The sequence below is a fragment of the Oncorhynchus keta genome, chromosome 11 (genome assembly GCF_023373465.1).
Source record: "Oncorhynchus keta strain PuntledgeMale-10-30-2019 chromosome 11, Oket_V2, whole genome shotgun sequence".
In the NCBI taxonomy this organism is placed as follows: Eukaryota; Metazoa; Chordata; class Actinopteri; order Salmoniformes; family Salmonidae; genus Oncorhynchus; species Oncorhynchus keta.
In genome coordinates this window covers 40,770,828-40,787,676 of record NC_068431.1, presented here as the reverse complement: position 1 = coordinate 40,787,676, position 16,849 = coordinate 40,770,828, and the positions used below count along the sequence as shown (strand labels likewise).

The window sequence follows — 16,849 nt, the reverse complement described above, 5'->3', positions numbered from 1 at the left end:
TGGAATGCTTTTCCACCATTCTTGAAAGAGTTCCCACATATGCTGAGCAGTTGTTGGCTGCTTTTCCTTCACTCTGCGTTCCAACGCATCCCAAACCATCTCAATTGGGTTGATGAACGGTGATTGCGGAGGCCAGGTCATCTGATGCAGCATTCTCCTCCTTGGTCAAATAGCCCTTACACAGCCTGGAGGTCCCACTAAGAGCAAACCAGAATGTTGTGGTAGGCATGCTGGTTAAGTGTGCTAAATAATAATTCTAAATAAATCACAGACAGTGTCACAAGCAAAGCGCCCCCACACAGCATACCTCCTCCTCCATGCTTCACTTTGGGAACCACACATGCAGAGATCATCCGTTCACCTACTCTGTGTCTCACAAAGATAGAGGTTGGAACTAAACATCTCAAATTTGGACACACCAGACCAAAGGACAGATTTCCACAGGTCTAATATCCATTGCTCGTGTTTCTTGGCCCAAGCAAGTCTCTTCTTCTTATTGGTGTCCTGTAGTAGTGGTTTCTTTGCAGCAATTAGACCATGAAGGCCTGATTCACACAGTCTCCTCTGAACAGTTGATGTTGAGATGTGTCTGTTACTTGAACTCTGTGAAGCATTTACTTTGGGCTGCAATTTCTAAAGCGGATGACTCCAATGATCCTCTGCAGCAATGGTAACTCTGGATTTTACTTTCCTGTTGCGGCCCTCATGAGAGCCAGTTTCATCATTGGGCTTGATGGTTTTTGCAATTTCACTTGAAGAAACTTTCAAAGTTATTGAAAAGTTTCCGGATTGACTGACCTTCACTGTCTTATAATGATGGACGGTCTTTTCTCTTTGCTTATTTGAGTTGTTCTTGCCACACAACTGATTAGTTCAAATGTCAGAAGGACAGAAATTCCACAAATGAACTTTTAACAAGGCACAGCTGCTAATTTAAATGCATTCCAGGTGACTACCTCATGAAACTGGTTGAGAGAATGCTAAGAGTGTGCAAAGCTGTCATCAAGGGAAAGGTTGGTTACTTTGAAGAATCTCAAATATAAAATGTATTGTTCTACAATGTAGAAAATAGTAAAAATAAAGAAAAACCATTGAATGAGCAGGTATGTTCCAATTTTTAACTGGTACTGTATGTCTAATTATAAGATTCCTATGTCTAATTATTTTAGATTCAAAAAATAAATCTGTGTTTTTCGCTCGTTTTTTATGAATAAGCTTTTCATCATATCCCCCATTTGCACAAACACTTACTTGCCAGCTTGCAATACAATATTTCAACCACTAGCAGATGTGTGTCCGCATGGTCGAAGGTTTGTGGGGAGATGAGCACATTCTCTTGTCAAGTAAAATTTGTATGAATGCTAACGTTTGCGTGAAAACTGACGTACGCACATTTTTGGGGTATATTTTGTATGTACGCTCAGTTTATAAATGAGGCCCCAGGGTCATCCAGGTGGGCACCAATCAGAAAGGACACCAAGACCTTACACAAGCTGTGGGCAGATAAGGTCATTACTATACTATGTTATCCCTGGTAGCCTAAGACCTCATAGTAAAAAAGGGCTCTGAACATTTGTTTGATCGTCTCACACTGTCGGCAGTGGTCAGCCTATAGGGAGAAGGTAAGTGAACTGGCATTGTGGTGCCAGGACAACAACTTCTCCCTCAACGTCAGCAAAACAAAGGAGATGCTTGTTGACTTCAGGAAGCAGAGGAGGGAGCATGCCCCAATCCACATCAATGAAACTGCAGTAGAGAGTCAGCAGTTTTATGTTCCTCGGTGTCCACATCACTGAGGACTTGACATGGACCAACAACACTAACTTTTGTCAAAAGGGCGCATCAGCATCTCTACTGCCTAAGGTGGCTGAAGAAATTCGGCACGACACCCCGGGTCCTCTCCAAATAGTACCACTGCACCATCGAGAGAGTCCTGACCAGTTGCATCGCGGCCTGGTATGGGAATTTCTCCATCTGCAACCTCAAGGCTCACCAGCAGGAGGTGAAAATGGCCCAGTACAACACTGGGACCATGGTCCCACCCATTCAGAACATCTACTCAAAATGGTGCCTGAGGATGGCCCTCAGGATCATCAAGGACCCCACACACCCCAGCCATGAGCTGTTCACTCCCTTACCGTTAAGCAGACAGTATCGGAGCATGAGGTATGATACCAATAGGCTCAGAGACGGTTTCTACCTACAAGCCATCAGGCTGCTGAACACTTGCACTGGACTGACCACCTGCACTGACGCTCTGCACCTTAGCACATATGCACTCACTCACACCTATACAGATATACAATCATCCACACACCACAACTGCTGCTACCAGACTTATCAGTATTGTTAAATACTGCACAATGTAAACACTTGCCCCCCAAATCCCCCTTCCCAAAAACACGTGTAAATATTAGACTATGAATTGTGCCTTCCTGTTTTATATTTATTCTACTGAGCCATTTACATTGTTTGTATTCTTATCTTTTCTTATTTCACATCGTTGAGAAGGAACCTGTAAGTAAGCATTGCGTTGGATGGTGTATACCATGTGTATCCTGTACATACGACTAATGAAACGTGAAATTTGAAACTAGAGACTATTGGAGGAAGGACAATGGTGTGTGATTGGGCAGTTACCATTATGAAGTCTGTGTAATGAACCACCATAGGAACATGTTCACACAAACTAGTCAGCAGAGGTATCTCTGATACACAAGGTAATTGGAGAATGGGGAATTAAGAACTTCCCTGTGTTAACTGAAAGCATATAAAGGACACGCCAACTCATGGGGAGGATGATGGTTAATTGAGTCATGAACCTGAAAATCTTGTGCATGCAATGATTTTTTATTTGATTTTTAATTTTATTTCACCTTTATTTAACCCGGTAGGTTAGTTGAGAACAAGTTCTCATTTACAACTGCGACCTGGCCAAGATAAAGCAAAGCAGTGCGACACAAACAACAACACAGAGTTACACATGGAATAAACAAACATACAGTCAATAACACAATAGAAAAAAAGTCTATATACAGTGTGTGCAAATGAGGTAGGATAAGGGAGGAAAGGCAATAAATAGGCCATAGTGGCGAAACAATTACAATTTAGCAAATAAACACTGGAGTGATAGATGTGCAGTGATAGATGTGCAAAGTCAGGGGAAGAGGAACAGAGCGAGGTGTCTTCATTTAATGTGAGTCTCTGATACTTGCAGAAAGGAGTTCCACAGTCACATCCCCTCCACTACTAGGCACCCTGAGATGGGAGAGCTGAATAAAAACACAATCCTCTCAGTTTGAAAAGAGTAGAATAAACAGTCTGTGAACATGACAAATTAATGGTTAAGTAAGTTAGTTAGTTATATCTCACTCTTTCTTTGTTGCCTACCACTTTACATACAATATTGTGCAAAGCTGTCATCAAGGCAAAGGGTGGCTACTTTGAAAAATCAAAAATATAATTTTTTATTTTTATTTGTTTGACACTTTTGTGGTTTCTACATGATTCCATCTGTATTATTTCATAGTTGTGATGTCTTCACTATTATTTCACAATGTAGAAAATAGTAAAAATCTCTCTATTATGAGTGGGAATAGTTTGGAACAGATTTCCAAAATAAAAATGACTTGGAGCTGATTTGCTGGTGTTTTTATAGTATTTTATGTCCAACAATAAAAATATATATTATTACTTTTTTTTATCCAAAAACTTGGGGATCCAAATAAAATCACCTAAATGCCAGTTGGGGAACCCTGCAGTAACCAATCACATCTTAACGCTGACTCGGTGAGTGAGTAAGGAAGTGCATTGGAGATGTTGTACCCACTGTGACTATTAAAACCTACCCTAACCAGAAACAGTGGATGGATGGCGACAATCGCGCAAAACTGAAAGTGTGAACCACCGCATTTAACCATGGAAAGAGGTCTGGGAATATGGCTGAATATAAACAGTGTAGCTATTCCCTCCGCAAGAAATAAAAAAAGTAAAATACCGGTACAGGGACAATGTGGAGTCGCAATGCAATGGCTCAGACACAAGACATATGTGGCAAGGTCTACAGGAAATCACGGACTACAAAAAGAAAACCAGTCATGTCATGGACACTGACATCACGCTTCCAGACAAACTAAACATCTTCTTTGCCCGCTTTGAGGATAATACAGTGCCACCACCACGGCCCGCTAATAAGGAGTGCGCCCCCTCTACTATTCTGTGGCCGGGTTGAGTGAAACATTTAAACGTGTTAACCCTCGCAAGGCTGCTGGCCCAGACGGCATCCCTAGTCACGTTCTCAGAGCATACTCAGACTAGCTGGCTGGTGTGTTTACGGACATATTCAATCGCTCCCTATCCCAGTCTGCTGTCCCCACATGCTTCAAGATGGCCACCATTGTTCCTGTACCCAAGATGGCAAAGATAACTGAACTAAATGACTACCTAGCACTCACTTCAGTCATTATGAAGTGCTTTGAGAGACTAGTCAAGGATCATATCACCTCCACCTTACCTGCCACCCAAGACCCACTTCAGTTTGCATACCGCTCCAACAGGTCCATAGATGATGCAATCGCCATCACACTGCACACTGCCCTATCCCATCTGGACAAGAGGAATACCTATGTAAGAATGCTGTTCATTGAATACTTCTCAGCATTCAACACCATACTACCCTCCAAGCTCATCATCAAGCTGGAGGCCCTGGGTCTCAACCCTGCCCTGTGCAATTGGGTCCTGAACGTTCTGACGGGCCGCCCCCAGGTAGTGAAGGTAGGAAACATCTCCACTTTTCTGACCCTCAACACTGGGGCCCCACAAGGATGGGTGTTCAGCCCCCTCCTGTACTCCCTGTTCACCCACGACTGCATAGCCATGCATGACTCCAACTCAATCATCAAGTTTGCAGACGAAACAACAGTAGTGGGCTTGATTACCAACAACGACGAGACAGCCTACATGGGAAGGAGGTGAGGGCATTCGGAGTGTAGTATCAGGAAAACAACCTCTCACTCAACATCAACAAAACAAAGATGATCATGGACTTTAGAAAACAGCAGAGGGAGCACCCCCCTATCCACATTGAAGGGACAGCAGTGGAGAAGGTGGAAAATGTTAAGTTCCTCGGTGTACACATCACAGACAAACTGAAATGGTCAACTCACACAGACAGTGTGGTGAAGAAGGCGCAATAGCACCTCTTCAACCTCAGGAGGCTGAAGAAATGTAGCTTGTTACCCAAAACCCTGACAAACTTTTACAGATGCACAATCGAGAGCATCCTGTCGGGCTGTATCACAGCCTGGTACGGCAATTGCACCGCCCTCAACCACAATGCTCTCCAGAGGATGGTGTGGTCTGCACAATGCATCACCGGGGGCAAACTACCTGCCCTCCATGACACCTACCGCACCCGATGTCACAGGAAGGTCAAAAAGATCATCAAGGACAACAACCACCCGAGCCACTGCCTGTTCACACCTCTACCATCCAGAAGGCGAGGTCAGTACAGGTGCATCAAAGCTGGGATCGAGAGACTGAAAACAGCTTCTATCTCAAGGCCATCAGACTGCTAAACAGCGATCACTAACTCAGAGAGGCTCCTGGCCACTTTAATAAATGGATCACCATTTACTTTAAACAATGCCACTTTCAATAATGCCACTTAATAATGTTTGCATATCTTACATTACTCATATCATATACTGCATTTTATACCATCTATTGCACCTTGCCTAGGCTGCTCGTCCATCACTCATCCATATATTTAAATGTACATATTCTCATTCACCCCTTTAGATTTGTGTCTATTAGGTAGTTGTTGGGGAATTCTTAGATTACTTGTTAGCTTCTTGACGCACACATCCCTTTAGCGGGATCATTTTCGTCAGCAACCGCTGAATAGCATAGCGCAACAGTCAAATAATATTACAAAAAATATTCATATTCATGTTGCACAAGTGCAACACAGCTTAGCCTTTTGTTAATCACCCTGTCGTCTCAGATTTTGAAATTATGCTTTACAGCGAAAGCAAACCAAGTGTTTGTGTAAGTTTATCGATAGCCTAGCATAGAATTATTTACACTTAGCATCAGGTAGCTTGGTCACGAAAATCAGAAAAGCAATCAAATGAATCGTTTACCTTCGATGATCTTCGGATGTTTTCACTCACGAGACTCCCAGTTACACAGCAAATGTTCCTTTTGTTCCATAAAGATTATTTTTATACCCAAAATACCCACATTTGTTTGTCACGTTATGTTCAGAAATCCACAGGAAAGAGCGGTCACGACAACGCAGACGGAAATTCCAAATATTCTTCATAATGTCCACAGAAACATGTCAAACGTTTTTTATAATCATTCCTCAGGTAGTTTTTAAAATATATATTCGATAATATATCAACCGAGTGTGTAGATTTTTCCATAACAGCGGGAGGAACAATGGCCGCTTTACTCAATTGCGCACAAACTCACTCTGAGAGCCCCCACCTCTCCACTTACACAATGTGATCCTTCACGCTCATTTTTCAAAATAAAACCCTGAAACTAAGTCTAAAGACTGTTGACACCTTAGGGAAGCCACTGAAAAATGAATCTGGTTGATATCACTTTAAATGGAGGATAGGCATGCATAGGAACACAGAGGTTTCAAAATAAGAGGCACTTCCTGATTGGATTTTCCTCAGGCTTTTGCCTGCAATATCAGTTCTGTTAAACTCACAGACAATATTTATACAGTTTTGGAAACTTTAGAGTATTTTCTATCCTAATATGTCAATTATATGCATATTCTGGCATCTGCTCATTAGAAATAGGCCATTTACTTTGGGAACGTTATTTTCCCAAACATAAAAATAGTGCCCCCTAGCTTCAAGAGGTTAGATATTACTGCACTGTCTGAAATAGAAGCACAAGCATTTCGCTACACTCGCATTAACATCTGATAACCATGTGTATGTGACCAATAAAAATGGATTTGATTTGATTTAATTTTATTGCACATTCTGCAAATCACCAGCAGAGGGCATTTTGAATCCAATTTCACGTTCACTGTTTGTAATACTTACAAATTGGATCATAACTCAAAGTAGCAGGAGACCAAAACGTCATAAATATGCTATCTTTGATGAATTATTTCTCAGTTGTGCTTTTAGATACAAATGTCAAATATATGTCAACAATCCTTCCTTCAAAAGACCATTCTATGGATTAAATCTTGTGAAAAAAATCATGGTCCCTTTTTGTCCTGGTTTCGTGAGGAACTCACTCTAATGTGAAAATGTGACATAATTCTAATTGTCAAAGTATCTTCAGATCCTTCGATATAAAGTTATTTGAGCCAAATCTTAAGATAAATGCAGATGGATACAATCTCACTCAATAAAATGATGAACAAATTGAAATGCAAGGTGTCAGTATTCTACAGTAAATTAGTCATCAGGTGTTCTCTGGAGTTTGTTTCAACTTGAAGTGCTGATGCCAAAACTGTTTGAAACTCGTCTTATCTAATTATTGAAATTGGTTCATAGAAAGATTATGTTTTTGAAAATAAAACTGCTCCAATTCTGCCATTTTGTTACAGGGGATTTTATGATGCCCAAGCATAATGAAAGTGTAATAAAACTTTTAGAACTAGCAATATTGACCTTTGTCACCAACAAATGTTTTTCAGATAGACACCTCAAACTATACTATTAAATACACTACATGACCAAAAGTATCGAATATCAGCTCGTCGAATATCTCATTCCAAAATCATGGCATTAATATGGAGTTGCTGCTATAACAGCCTCCACTCTTCTGGGAAGGCCTTCCACTAGATGTTGGAACATTGCTGCAGGGACTTTGCTTCCATTCAGCCACAAAAGCATTAGTGAGGTCGGGCATTGATGTTGGGCGATTAGGCCAGGCTTGCAGTAGGCGTTCCAATTCATCCCAAAGGTGTTCGATAGGGTTGAGGTCAGGACTCTGTGCAGGCCAGTCAAGTTCTTCCACACCGATCTCGACAAACCATTTCTGTATAGACCTCGCTTTGTGCATGGGGGCATTGTCATGCTGAAACAGGAAAGGGCCTTTCCCAAACTGTTGCCACAAAGTTGGAGGCACAGAATTGTCTAGAATGTCATTGAATGCTGGAGCTTTAAGATTTCCCTTCACTGGAACTATGGGGCCGAGCCCGAAGCATGCAAAACAGCCCCAGACCATAATTCCTCCTTTACCAAACTTTACAGTTGGCACTATGCATTAGAGCAGGTAGCGTTCTTCTGGCATTCGCCAAACCCCGATCCGTCTGTCGGACTGCCAGATGGTGAAGCGTGATTCATCACTCCAGAGTAAGCGTTTCCACTGCTCCAGAGTCCAATGGAGGTCTGCTTTATACAGTGCCTTGCAAAAGTATTCATTCCCTTGGTGTTTTTCCTATTATGTTGCATTACAACCTGTAATTTAAATAGATTTTTATTTGGATTTCATGTAATAGATATACCAAAAATATTCCAAATTGGTGAAGTGAAAAGGGAAAAATAACTTATTTCAAAAAATTACAAACTGAAATGTAGTGTGTACATATGTATTCAACCCCTTTGCTATGAAGCCCCTAAACAAGATCCAGTGCAACCAATTACCTTCATAAGTCACATAATTTGTCCACCTGTGTGCAATCTAAGTGTCACATGATCTCAGTATTTATATACACCTGTTCTGAAAGGCCCCAGAGTCTGCAACACCACTAAACAAGGGGCACCATAAAGCTGGAGACTCATACAGTATCTCCCTCACTAGCTTTAAGCAGTTCACAGATCACTGCACCTGTACATAGCCCATCTGTAAATAGCCCATCCAACTACCTCATCCCCATTATTTATTTATCTTGCTCATTTGCACCCCGTATCTCTACTTGCACATTAATCTTCTGCACATCTACCATTCCAGTGTTTAATTGCTAAATTGTAATTACTTTGCCACCATGGCCTATTTCTTTACCTCATTTCTACTTTTTCTACTGTATTATTGACTGTATGTTTGTTTATTCCATGTGTAACTCTGTATTGTCGTATGTGTCGAACTGTATTGCTTTTTCTTGGCCAGGTCGCAGTTGTAAATGAAAACTTGTTCTCAACTAGCCTACCTGGTTAAATAAAGGTTAAATATTTTTTTTTTATAAAGACCAAGGAGCGGGTGAATAGTTATGCATACTCAAGTTTTCATTTTTTTTGGTCTTATTTCTTGTTTGTTTCACATGAAAAAATATTTTGCATCTTCAAAGTGGTAGGCATGTTGTGTAAATCAAAATGATACATAAATATATTTTAATTCCAGGTTGTAAGGCAACAAAATAGAAAAAATGCCAAGGGGGTGAATACTTTCGCAAGCCGCTGTACTACTCCAGCCGATGCTTGGCATTGCGCATGGTGATCTTAGGCTTGTGTGCGGCTGCTCAGCCAGTGCACCTCAGTGGCGCAACAGTCTAAGATACTGCTACAGATGCATAGCAAATCAAGCTGTGTTGCTGCACATGCTGGTTCAATACCTGTGCCAGCCTTGACTGAGAGACCCATGAGATGACTGTAGTTTTTATATATCTTTATGTACATATTCTTCATCCCTTTATAAGGTAGCTGTTGGGAAATTGTTAGGTTAGATTACTTGTTGGTTATTACTGCATTGTTGGAACTCGAAGCACAAGGATTTCGCAACACTCGCATTAACATCTGCTAACCATGTGTATGTGACAAATAATTTGATTTGATATGAAGCTCTCGACGAACAGTTCTTGTGCTGATGTTGCTTCCAGAGGCAGTTTGGAACTCAGTAGTGAGTGTTGCAACCGAGGACAGATGATTTTAAGCTCTTCAGCACTCGGCGGTCCCTGTTCTGTGAGCTTGTGTGGCCTACCACTTCGTGGCTGAGCCGTTGTTACTCCTAGACGTTTCCACTTCACAATAACAGCACTTACAGTTGGCTGGGGCAGCTCAAGCAGGGCAGAAATGTTACGAACTGACTTGTTGGAAAGGTGGCATCCTATGACGGTGCCACGTTGAAAGTGACTGAGCTCTTCAGTAAGGCCATTCAACTGCCAATGTTTGTCTATGGCGATTGCATTTCAGTGTGTTTCGATTTTATACACCTGTCAGCAACGGGTGTGGCTGAAATAGCCGAATCCACTAATTTGAAGGGTTGTCTACATACTTTTGTATATAAAGTGCATATTAAATTAGAAGTTGCCACAATATGCTGTTGAAGATTGTTATAACCTTAATCATGAGGGGGGAAAAGGTTCTTAAATTGACATTAGTCATACATTATTATTCAACCAAATTAAAGGAATAATCTAAGTAAATAAACAAAGTGTAATGAATAATATAAATGCAAAGCCAAAATCAAAAAATACAAACAATCTCAAGATCAGATATTACTTGAAATCCTCAAACGTTAGGCACGGAATTGATTAACTGCATAAATAAAATATCCCTTTGTTTACGTTAGAAAGGGTCTTTCTCCCTGTGGTGCCACTTTTCTCTGTGAGCACATTTATAATATTGCCATCCAGGACAACGGAGGGAGGCCACATTACAAAGCTGATGGAGCCCATTCACCAGGGTGATAAGCAGGCAGACAGCATGGCCTTCCCGTGAAGGTAAGCACATAATCACTCATCAGCAGTAGGGCCCTGTAGGCTTCACTGCTTTCAGGAAGATATAAAAACCTATCAGGGCAACGACTGTAGCAGCACATAATTCGCAATGTTACTATTAGTATTAATATGACTACCATTTAGGATAAATTTCATGGTATCTCAATGCAAGATGTTCTTTCTACTTATACTGCAGGTATCCACTGCACAGATGTGATGCAGTATGCTTGTTACTCAATGCATGTGGTAAAGAAGGATGACCGCAAGCTTATGAAAGAGATGGTCCAGGTTAGCACCCTTTTATTGGTCAGATGATGCCAATCAGCAGCCAATGGTCTGGACTAACACTAGGGGTGTGGGTACGTGACAACCCTGTTGTAAATCCTTCAGGAAGCTCATTGCCTCATTGATATTCTAGTGTGCTGTGAGTCAGCTGGTTCATACTCTGACACTCTCTTTGAGCCAGCCATGTTACTTCCAAAACACAGCCCTCTGGTCCACAAATTACCATGTGGCTGTTTGGAGTATTTTACTTCGATGTAAAGGATGTATATTTGATAATGCAATAAGTAAGTACACATATTCACATCAATAACTGAAAACATTAAATTGCTGAAAACGTGTGTGAAAATGTGTTAAAGGGATTAATATGGGTTGAATATAAACAGTACTCATTAAAGATACACTATGCAGAAATCGTTCTGCCATTTCCTGGTTGCTACCATTCTAATAGTTCACCGGATTTCAGTTTATGTGACAAAACAAGCAAGTATATTGTAGAGAATCCGTGTACCATCTAAACTGCTGTCAAATCTATTTTCCATAACCAAAAGTATTGTATTTTCAGTTGTTTTAAGCTGGTGTACAAAACCAAAAAAACTCAACCTAAGAACGGGAAGCTACAAATAACATAGAACAGATCTACCGCTTCTTAGGCTTGCTTTCAATAAAAAATGACAGATCTATAGGTCACATTTCTATGTGAATTTGGTTGGGTCGCCCAAAAAGTTGCATATTGCAGCTTCAAGATTACAATATTTTCCCTACTTTCTGGAATAGGAAATAGGTATCAAAGCAGCTTGGTGTAGTGGATGTACAAGCGTAGACTACTATCATATTTCAAAGCAGAGTGCACAGGTGCTGCTCCTGTTATTCCTACAAGAAAGCTGATGTTACATAAGATTAACAGTGATTAAACATTGATTCTGATTAGACACAGTGTTCACTACTAGGCTGTATTTACTGGCTGCCTTTTTGTAGCAGCAGCAGAACGGGATCATAAATAATTGACCATGTTTTAAATAGTGAGAACTGGTCTTAGAAAATATGTACTGTATGTAAAATCAAAAGGTAACAAACATCTCCTTCAAGCCCTACACTCTACTCTGATAATGATAAACATGATAAACAACTGGGATAGGCCTACAGGTTAAACTGAAAAATGTGAACTATACAATTCATAGTTGTATGGGCAGAGTAGTGTTTTGTAAAACACAAAGCAGTTTTAAGAGTAAATGTGTATGAGTCAAGCATTGGACAGTGAAAATCCCCCTCTAATCCACGGCACCTATGAAATGTGTCCATTCATTTGTGTAAAGTAGTAGCCAGGGGATACATTACATCCTAGAGGGAGGAGCTACGACTTGGCACTAGCAATGTTAAAACATAACTGAAAATGATCTGTAGCTGACCCCACCAAGAGGTCGACACCATCAATAACAGTTAGGCCTGAAGGGTCACTGTGTGTCCCGTCACCAAAGAAGACAGATCTGTAAGGTCACACTGTGAGCAAAATGTTTGTCCTTGGAAAGAGCAACAGTTCTGTCAAACAGGGGAAGGCTTTTAGGAGTTTTGGACAAGGGCCTGGAGAGGCTGTCTGAAATAACAGCATCTCTAGCCTACATAAGAGGAAAGATGAGGAATTAGCCTGTATGGGCTGTCACCTTCTATCTGTCTCCATATTTTAAGCTCTACAACCAACATAAGCCCAGTGTATGATCATATAAACAAGAATATCCACAGCGAAGGAGATGAGACATGTGATAACTAATTGACACTGACAGCAATCTCTTCCGGCCCAAAATGTTTCAGTTCATGTCCCTACTCACATAGAAATAGACCCTTTTGTTTATTAAGTAGTAAAAATGCAGAAGCCATGTGGCTTTCTATTAAATGAATGGACTTACTGTACATACATTCCTGAAATACTAATCATGGTATTTTAATACAGGAATACATCAAATGTTTTTTTTCTATTTAAAATTGTTTTTGTGAGAAAATGCCATAATAGAGGATGTAAGTGGGGACAACAGGGCAGGGGACATGAGTAAACTCATGACACATGTCACCTCAGCACAGCGCAGTGCTGTGTGGATAGGTCTCCTTAGTTGACAGGTGTTTCTTAGTTGACACTTGATTGAAGAGCAACCGATGTGCTCTACAAAGGGTGACCTTGAGACAAAATGTCAAGACAGTCTTGTTTAAGAAGAGAGTGCGCCTTGCTTGTTTTTGATATGCAGCACCTGGGAACCAATTAGTAGCCTTAGGATGGGGTAGCTTCTACCGCTGGGGTGTACATATGCAGAATTAACTGTATGTGTGGGATCAATTTCACTCTGGATAACTTCTAACATTTTCATTTGATAACAAGGTAACAGTACATGAAGTTGTTACTTTGCAAGGCGTTCGATGGCCTGGCAGCCAGCAAGAAAAAATGGATGTTATCTGAAGTTTTCAAAATATGATAATCTCAACTAGATATATTTTAAATGTAGTGTTTCTCTTATACCTGTGTAATAACATTCTAATAACGGTTGGTTAATATGCACAAGTAAATCCATCACTCATTGAAAATCCCTGAGTGAGCCTGTGGCCTTTTTTGCCTGAGTTGTTTCTGCATGGAATCTTTGAAATGGATGTTAGTTCAGCCTTCCAAGTTTATAGAACATTCATAGGTCAAAACCTTATGACAACCATCAGATAATATCACCTTTGCTCTATGTAGCATACATCTTCTGTTTGCTGGAAGCACTGTCTCTTATCACCAGGGCTGTTCTTAAACCTACAGCTGTGGGTCAATAGGCTACAGCTCAGTGACACCTCTCTCCACATGTGCCATCCTGAAACAGAGTAGTTTCAAAGCCTTAGGAAATCCTGGTTGCCCGAGCTCTCATTAGAGACTTGGGAAACACCTAAGGCATCATGGCTCTATCAACACCAACCAGGGCAAAGAGTCTGACTGTGGTCCAATATGACTCATAAAGACCCCTAACCACAGACATCCCTCTGCTGTGAGGTAGTGGAACATCAAGGGCTCTGCCAGACAACCCAGAGAGGGCACAGAGGGGTGACATCATCACAGCTCGACACACAGGTGGCAAGATACCAGAGCTGAGAAGTGGCATGAAAAACAAAACACTATTAACGTGATAGAAGCACAAGGAAACAAACATCTGCTATAGGTAGATATTATACAACCATGAAACACATGTATTATTATATGCATAGGCTATTCATGAATTCAGTATGAATATTCACATACAGTAAGTAGGCCTGTTCATGAATGAGCAAATAAATGGTTTCAAATGGAAAACATTCATACGAGGTATTGTGTAGACATATGGTACTTTGTCTGAAGACGAAGGAGCTTTAATCGTTCCGCCCATAGCTCCCTGCTGAATAAAACAGCCATTACAATGTAAAATACACTTATGACAGGATGTACAAGTTGATCTTACCTTACAGTCCTCTGTGTGGGATCGGACGGAATAATCCTCCGATAAATACTTGAGAAAGAAGAAGTCAAACTCCTCATATTTTTCCTGAGCGTGTTGGTCCAGCCGCATGTACGCCTGGATACAGATGCTGCAGACATCCTCGTCATCCCCACCGCCTCTAAACAAATCCAAAACCATGTTCTGAAGACTGCAATTCAAACTGTCTGGGCTTGACATCCCCAACAGTAAGTCGGAGATGGTGTAAGAATCACAAAAAGAAAGGCTGAAATTCCTAAAATAATCAAGTAACATCTGTGACGAGAACGTTGATGGAGTTGAGAAAGAGGACCCAAAGCCATTTTTTTGCTGATACAACGTGGTGCAGGCTGACTCCAGGTGAGTGTGGTGGCTTTGAGAATCAGTGCAATGAGGACTTGGAGCAGCGGATTTGGTGAAATTGCTTAGAAAAATACCAAATTTCTCCTCATTTTGAGCCGGGTGGACCCCGTCAGTCGCGTTACTCCAGATTTTGCGGTTGCTCCTATCCTTGGACCTCAGTTTAACTCCAGCACACAACCAGAGGTGATCAGAGAGAAGGACAGTGAAAAATAATAGGGATGCCAAAGACATTCGCCATTTCTGTACCCTCTCGGAATCGGCACAGGGTTTGTCGTTTTGTTTGGGTGCACAACAGATTTTTAACACGGCGTCATCTTCCCTTCGAAACATCCAAGCACCCCTGATCATATTTTAGGGGGGAGACAAAAGCGATCTCAGATGGGTTTTTCACCTCTGCAATATAGGCTATCCCCCAAACAATGTCACCTACCTCGTTTGCAACATGGTGATGGGAAGAATTTTCCCCAAGTTGTTGTGTCAAGAAATCAATCCAGTTCCAAACCCTGGCGTCTAATTTTTACAATGATCCATTGCAAATAGATAACGTCCGGCATAATATTCCCTATACACCCAAAATTGTAACATATTGCGAAATCCTACTGACACCTCCAGCACCGGTGCAGCATCACACAAGAAACGCATAGTATGTACAAAAACGAAATCTTTATTCTATATCTGTCATCCTCAAACATGACACAATTACTTGTTTTTTTCTTCCGTTTCTGATGAAAAAAAAGCGAAATTTGCCTCTCATCTTCTCCCTCCTTGATAGTCTCGTTTAGTCTGTCGCCATCTTCGGTTTTGCACAGAAAACCTTGAGATTTTTTAATTGAAGGGGGTTGGGGCGCCTGCGCTCTTCGTCGCCCCTGTGGTTCCACATCTCTTACATCCCCATTAACGCAAGCTCCATTCATTCCCCAGCTTTCATTCATTCCTTTCGCTGGACAGCTTTACCCCAGGAGGCATTTAAGGATAGAGATTAAACACCACGTTATTCATCTGGTTCGCAAGAAAATATTTAATGTGACTATAGATAAATGTGACAATTCATATGTTGTAAAAAAGATATGCCATGGTAAACGGATTTAGATGATGTTGAGTGTGGTGATATACTACAACCCCAAAACTGTGAGGTCAGAAGATCATTAAATGTTAGTTCATTTCATTTTACACTTCTTTGATGGTGTTTTCCCCACAGAGAAACCACCCTCACCATATTTTAGAGTGGTACTGATTGTCATAATTTGCCCACTGTAGTCCTTCCTCTACTGCCTGGCTAGGCTACTAGTACTAAAGTTTATCACAGTAATAATACAAAATAAAAAAACGAACCATAATATGTATGGCATAATAAAAATAATCCTAATCTCTATGGTTCTGCACATAACAACTATGTAGATCAAGCCTTATATTGTATTGAAAACACATTTTTTTTATGTATATGACATTTAAATGAATAAATATAGAAGGAGTAGTCATCTATATAGACACTCATAATTATGTTGGCACTGGAAAAAATGTAATTTCTCTGCAATACAGGTTTACATTGTAAAGACATCCTTAGGTCCACAAGAAAGTGAACTCAATTTTACCACACAAATTAGATTGTTTTAGAATTGTTTCTCACTATATAGTGTAATAATGCAAGCAAAATGACTCCCCCATGAGCTAAATCAATGGATTAAATAAGATTACTTGCAACCAGTTTCTATAATTAAGTATAATTTAGTCGGTTTCTTCTCCCAAAGGTATCAAGTATCTGTTTTACTCATTGTTAGACTGATCCTGCTGCTATATACATTTGTTACATACAATAACAGAAGGTATTTGCTTAAATTTCATATAATACATGTGGATTTCAATCTGATTCACAATATAGGGCAAACTGAGCCACGCCATGCTGAGCCGAACTGTGCTGGTCTGGTTACGCATCCACCTTCGCTGCTGGAACTATGCTGGAAAGGACAATGTTAATAAAATAAAAAATATCAGAGCTGGTTTTGCTCAGTCCTATATTTTTAGAGATTCTTTATTTATACTTAATTTAAGCAGAGAAGTCACATTGAGATTTACAGCTCTGTGATCTCAGATGGTATGG

The 16,849-nt window shown here is 40.6% G+C and overlaps 1 protein-coding gene across 1 annotated transcript in view; it reads right to left on the bottom strand.

Annotated features, from left to right (window-relative positions):
- The window catches only part of LOC118373919 (NALCN channel auxiliary factor 2-like), a 69,604-nt gene extending 54,060 nt beyond the window's left edge, over positions 1–15,544 (bottom strand). The window contains exon 1 of the mRNA XM_052457202.1: positions 14,374–15,544. Coding sequence (XP_052313162.1) covers positions 14,374–15,099 — 726 coding nt within the window. The 5' untranslated portion in view covers positions 15,100–15,544. The remainder of the gene's footprint in view (positions 1–14,373) is intronic.
- Positions 15,545–16,849: the final 1,305 nt, after the last annotated feature.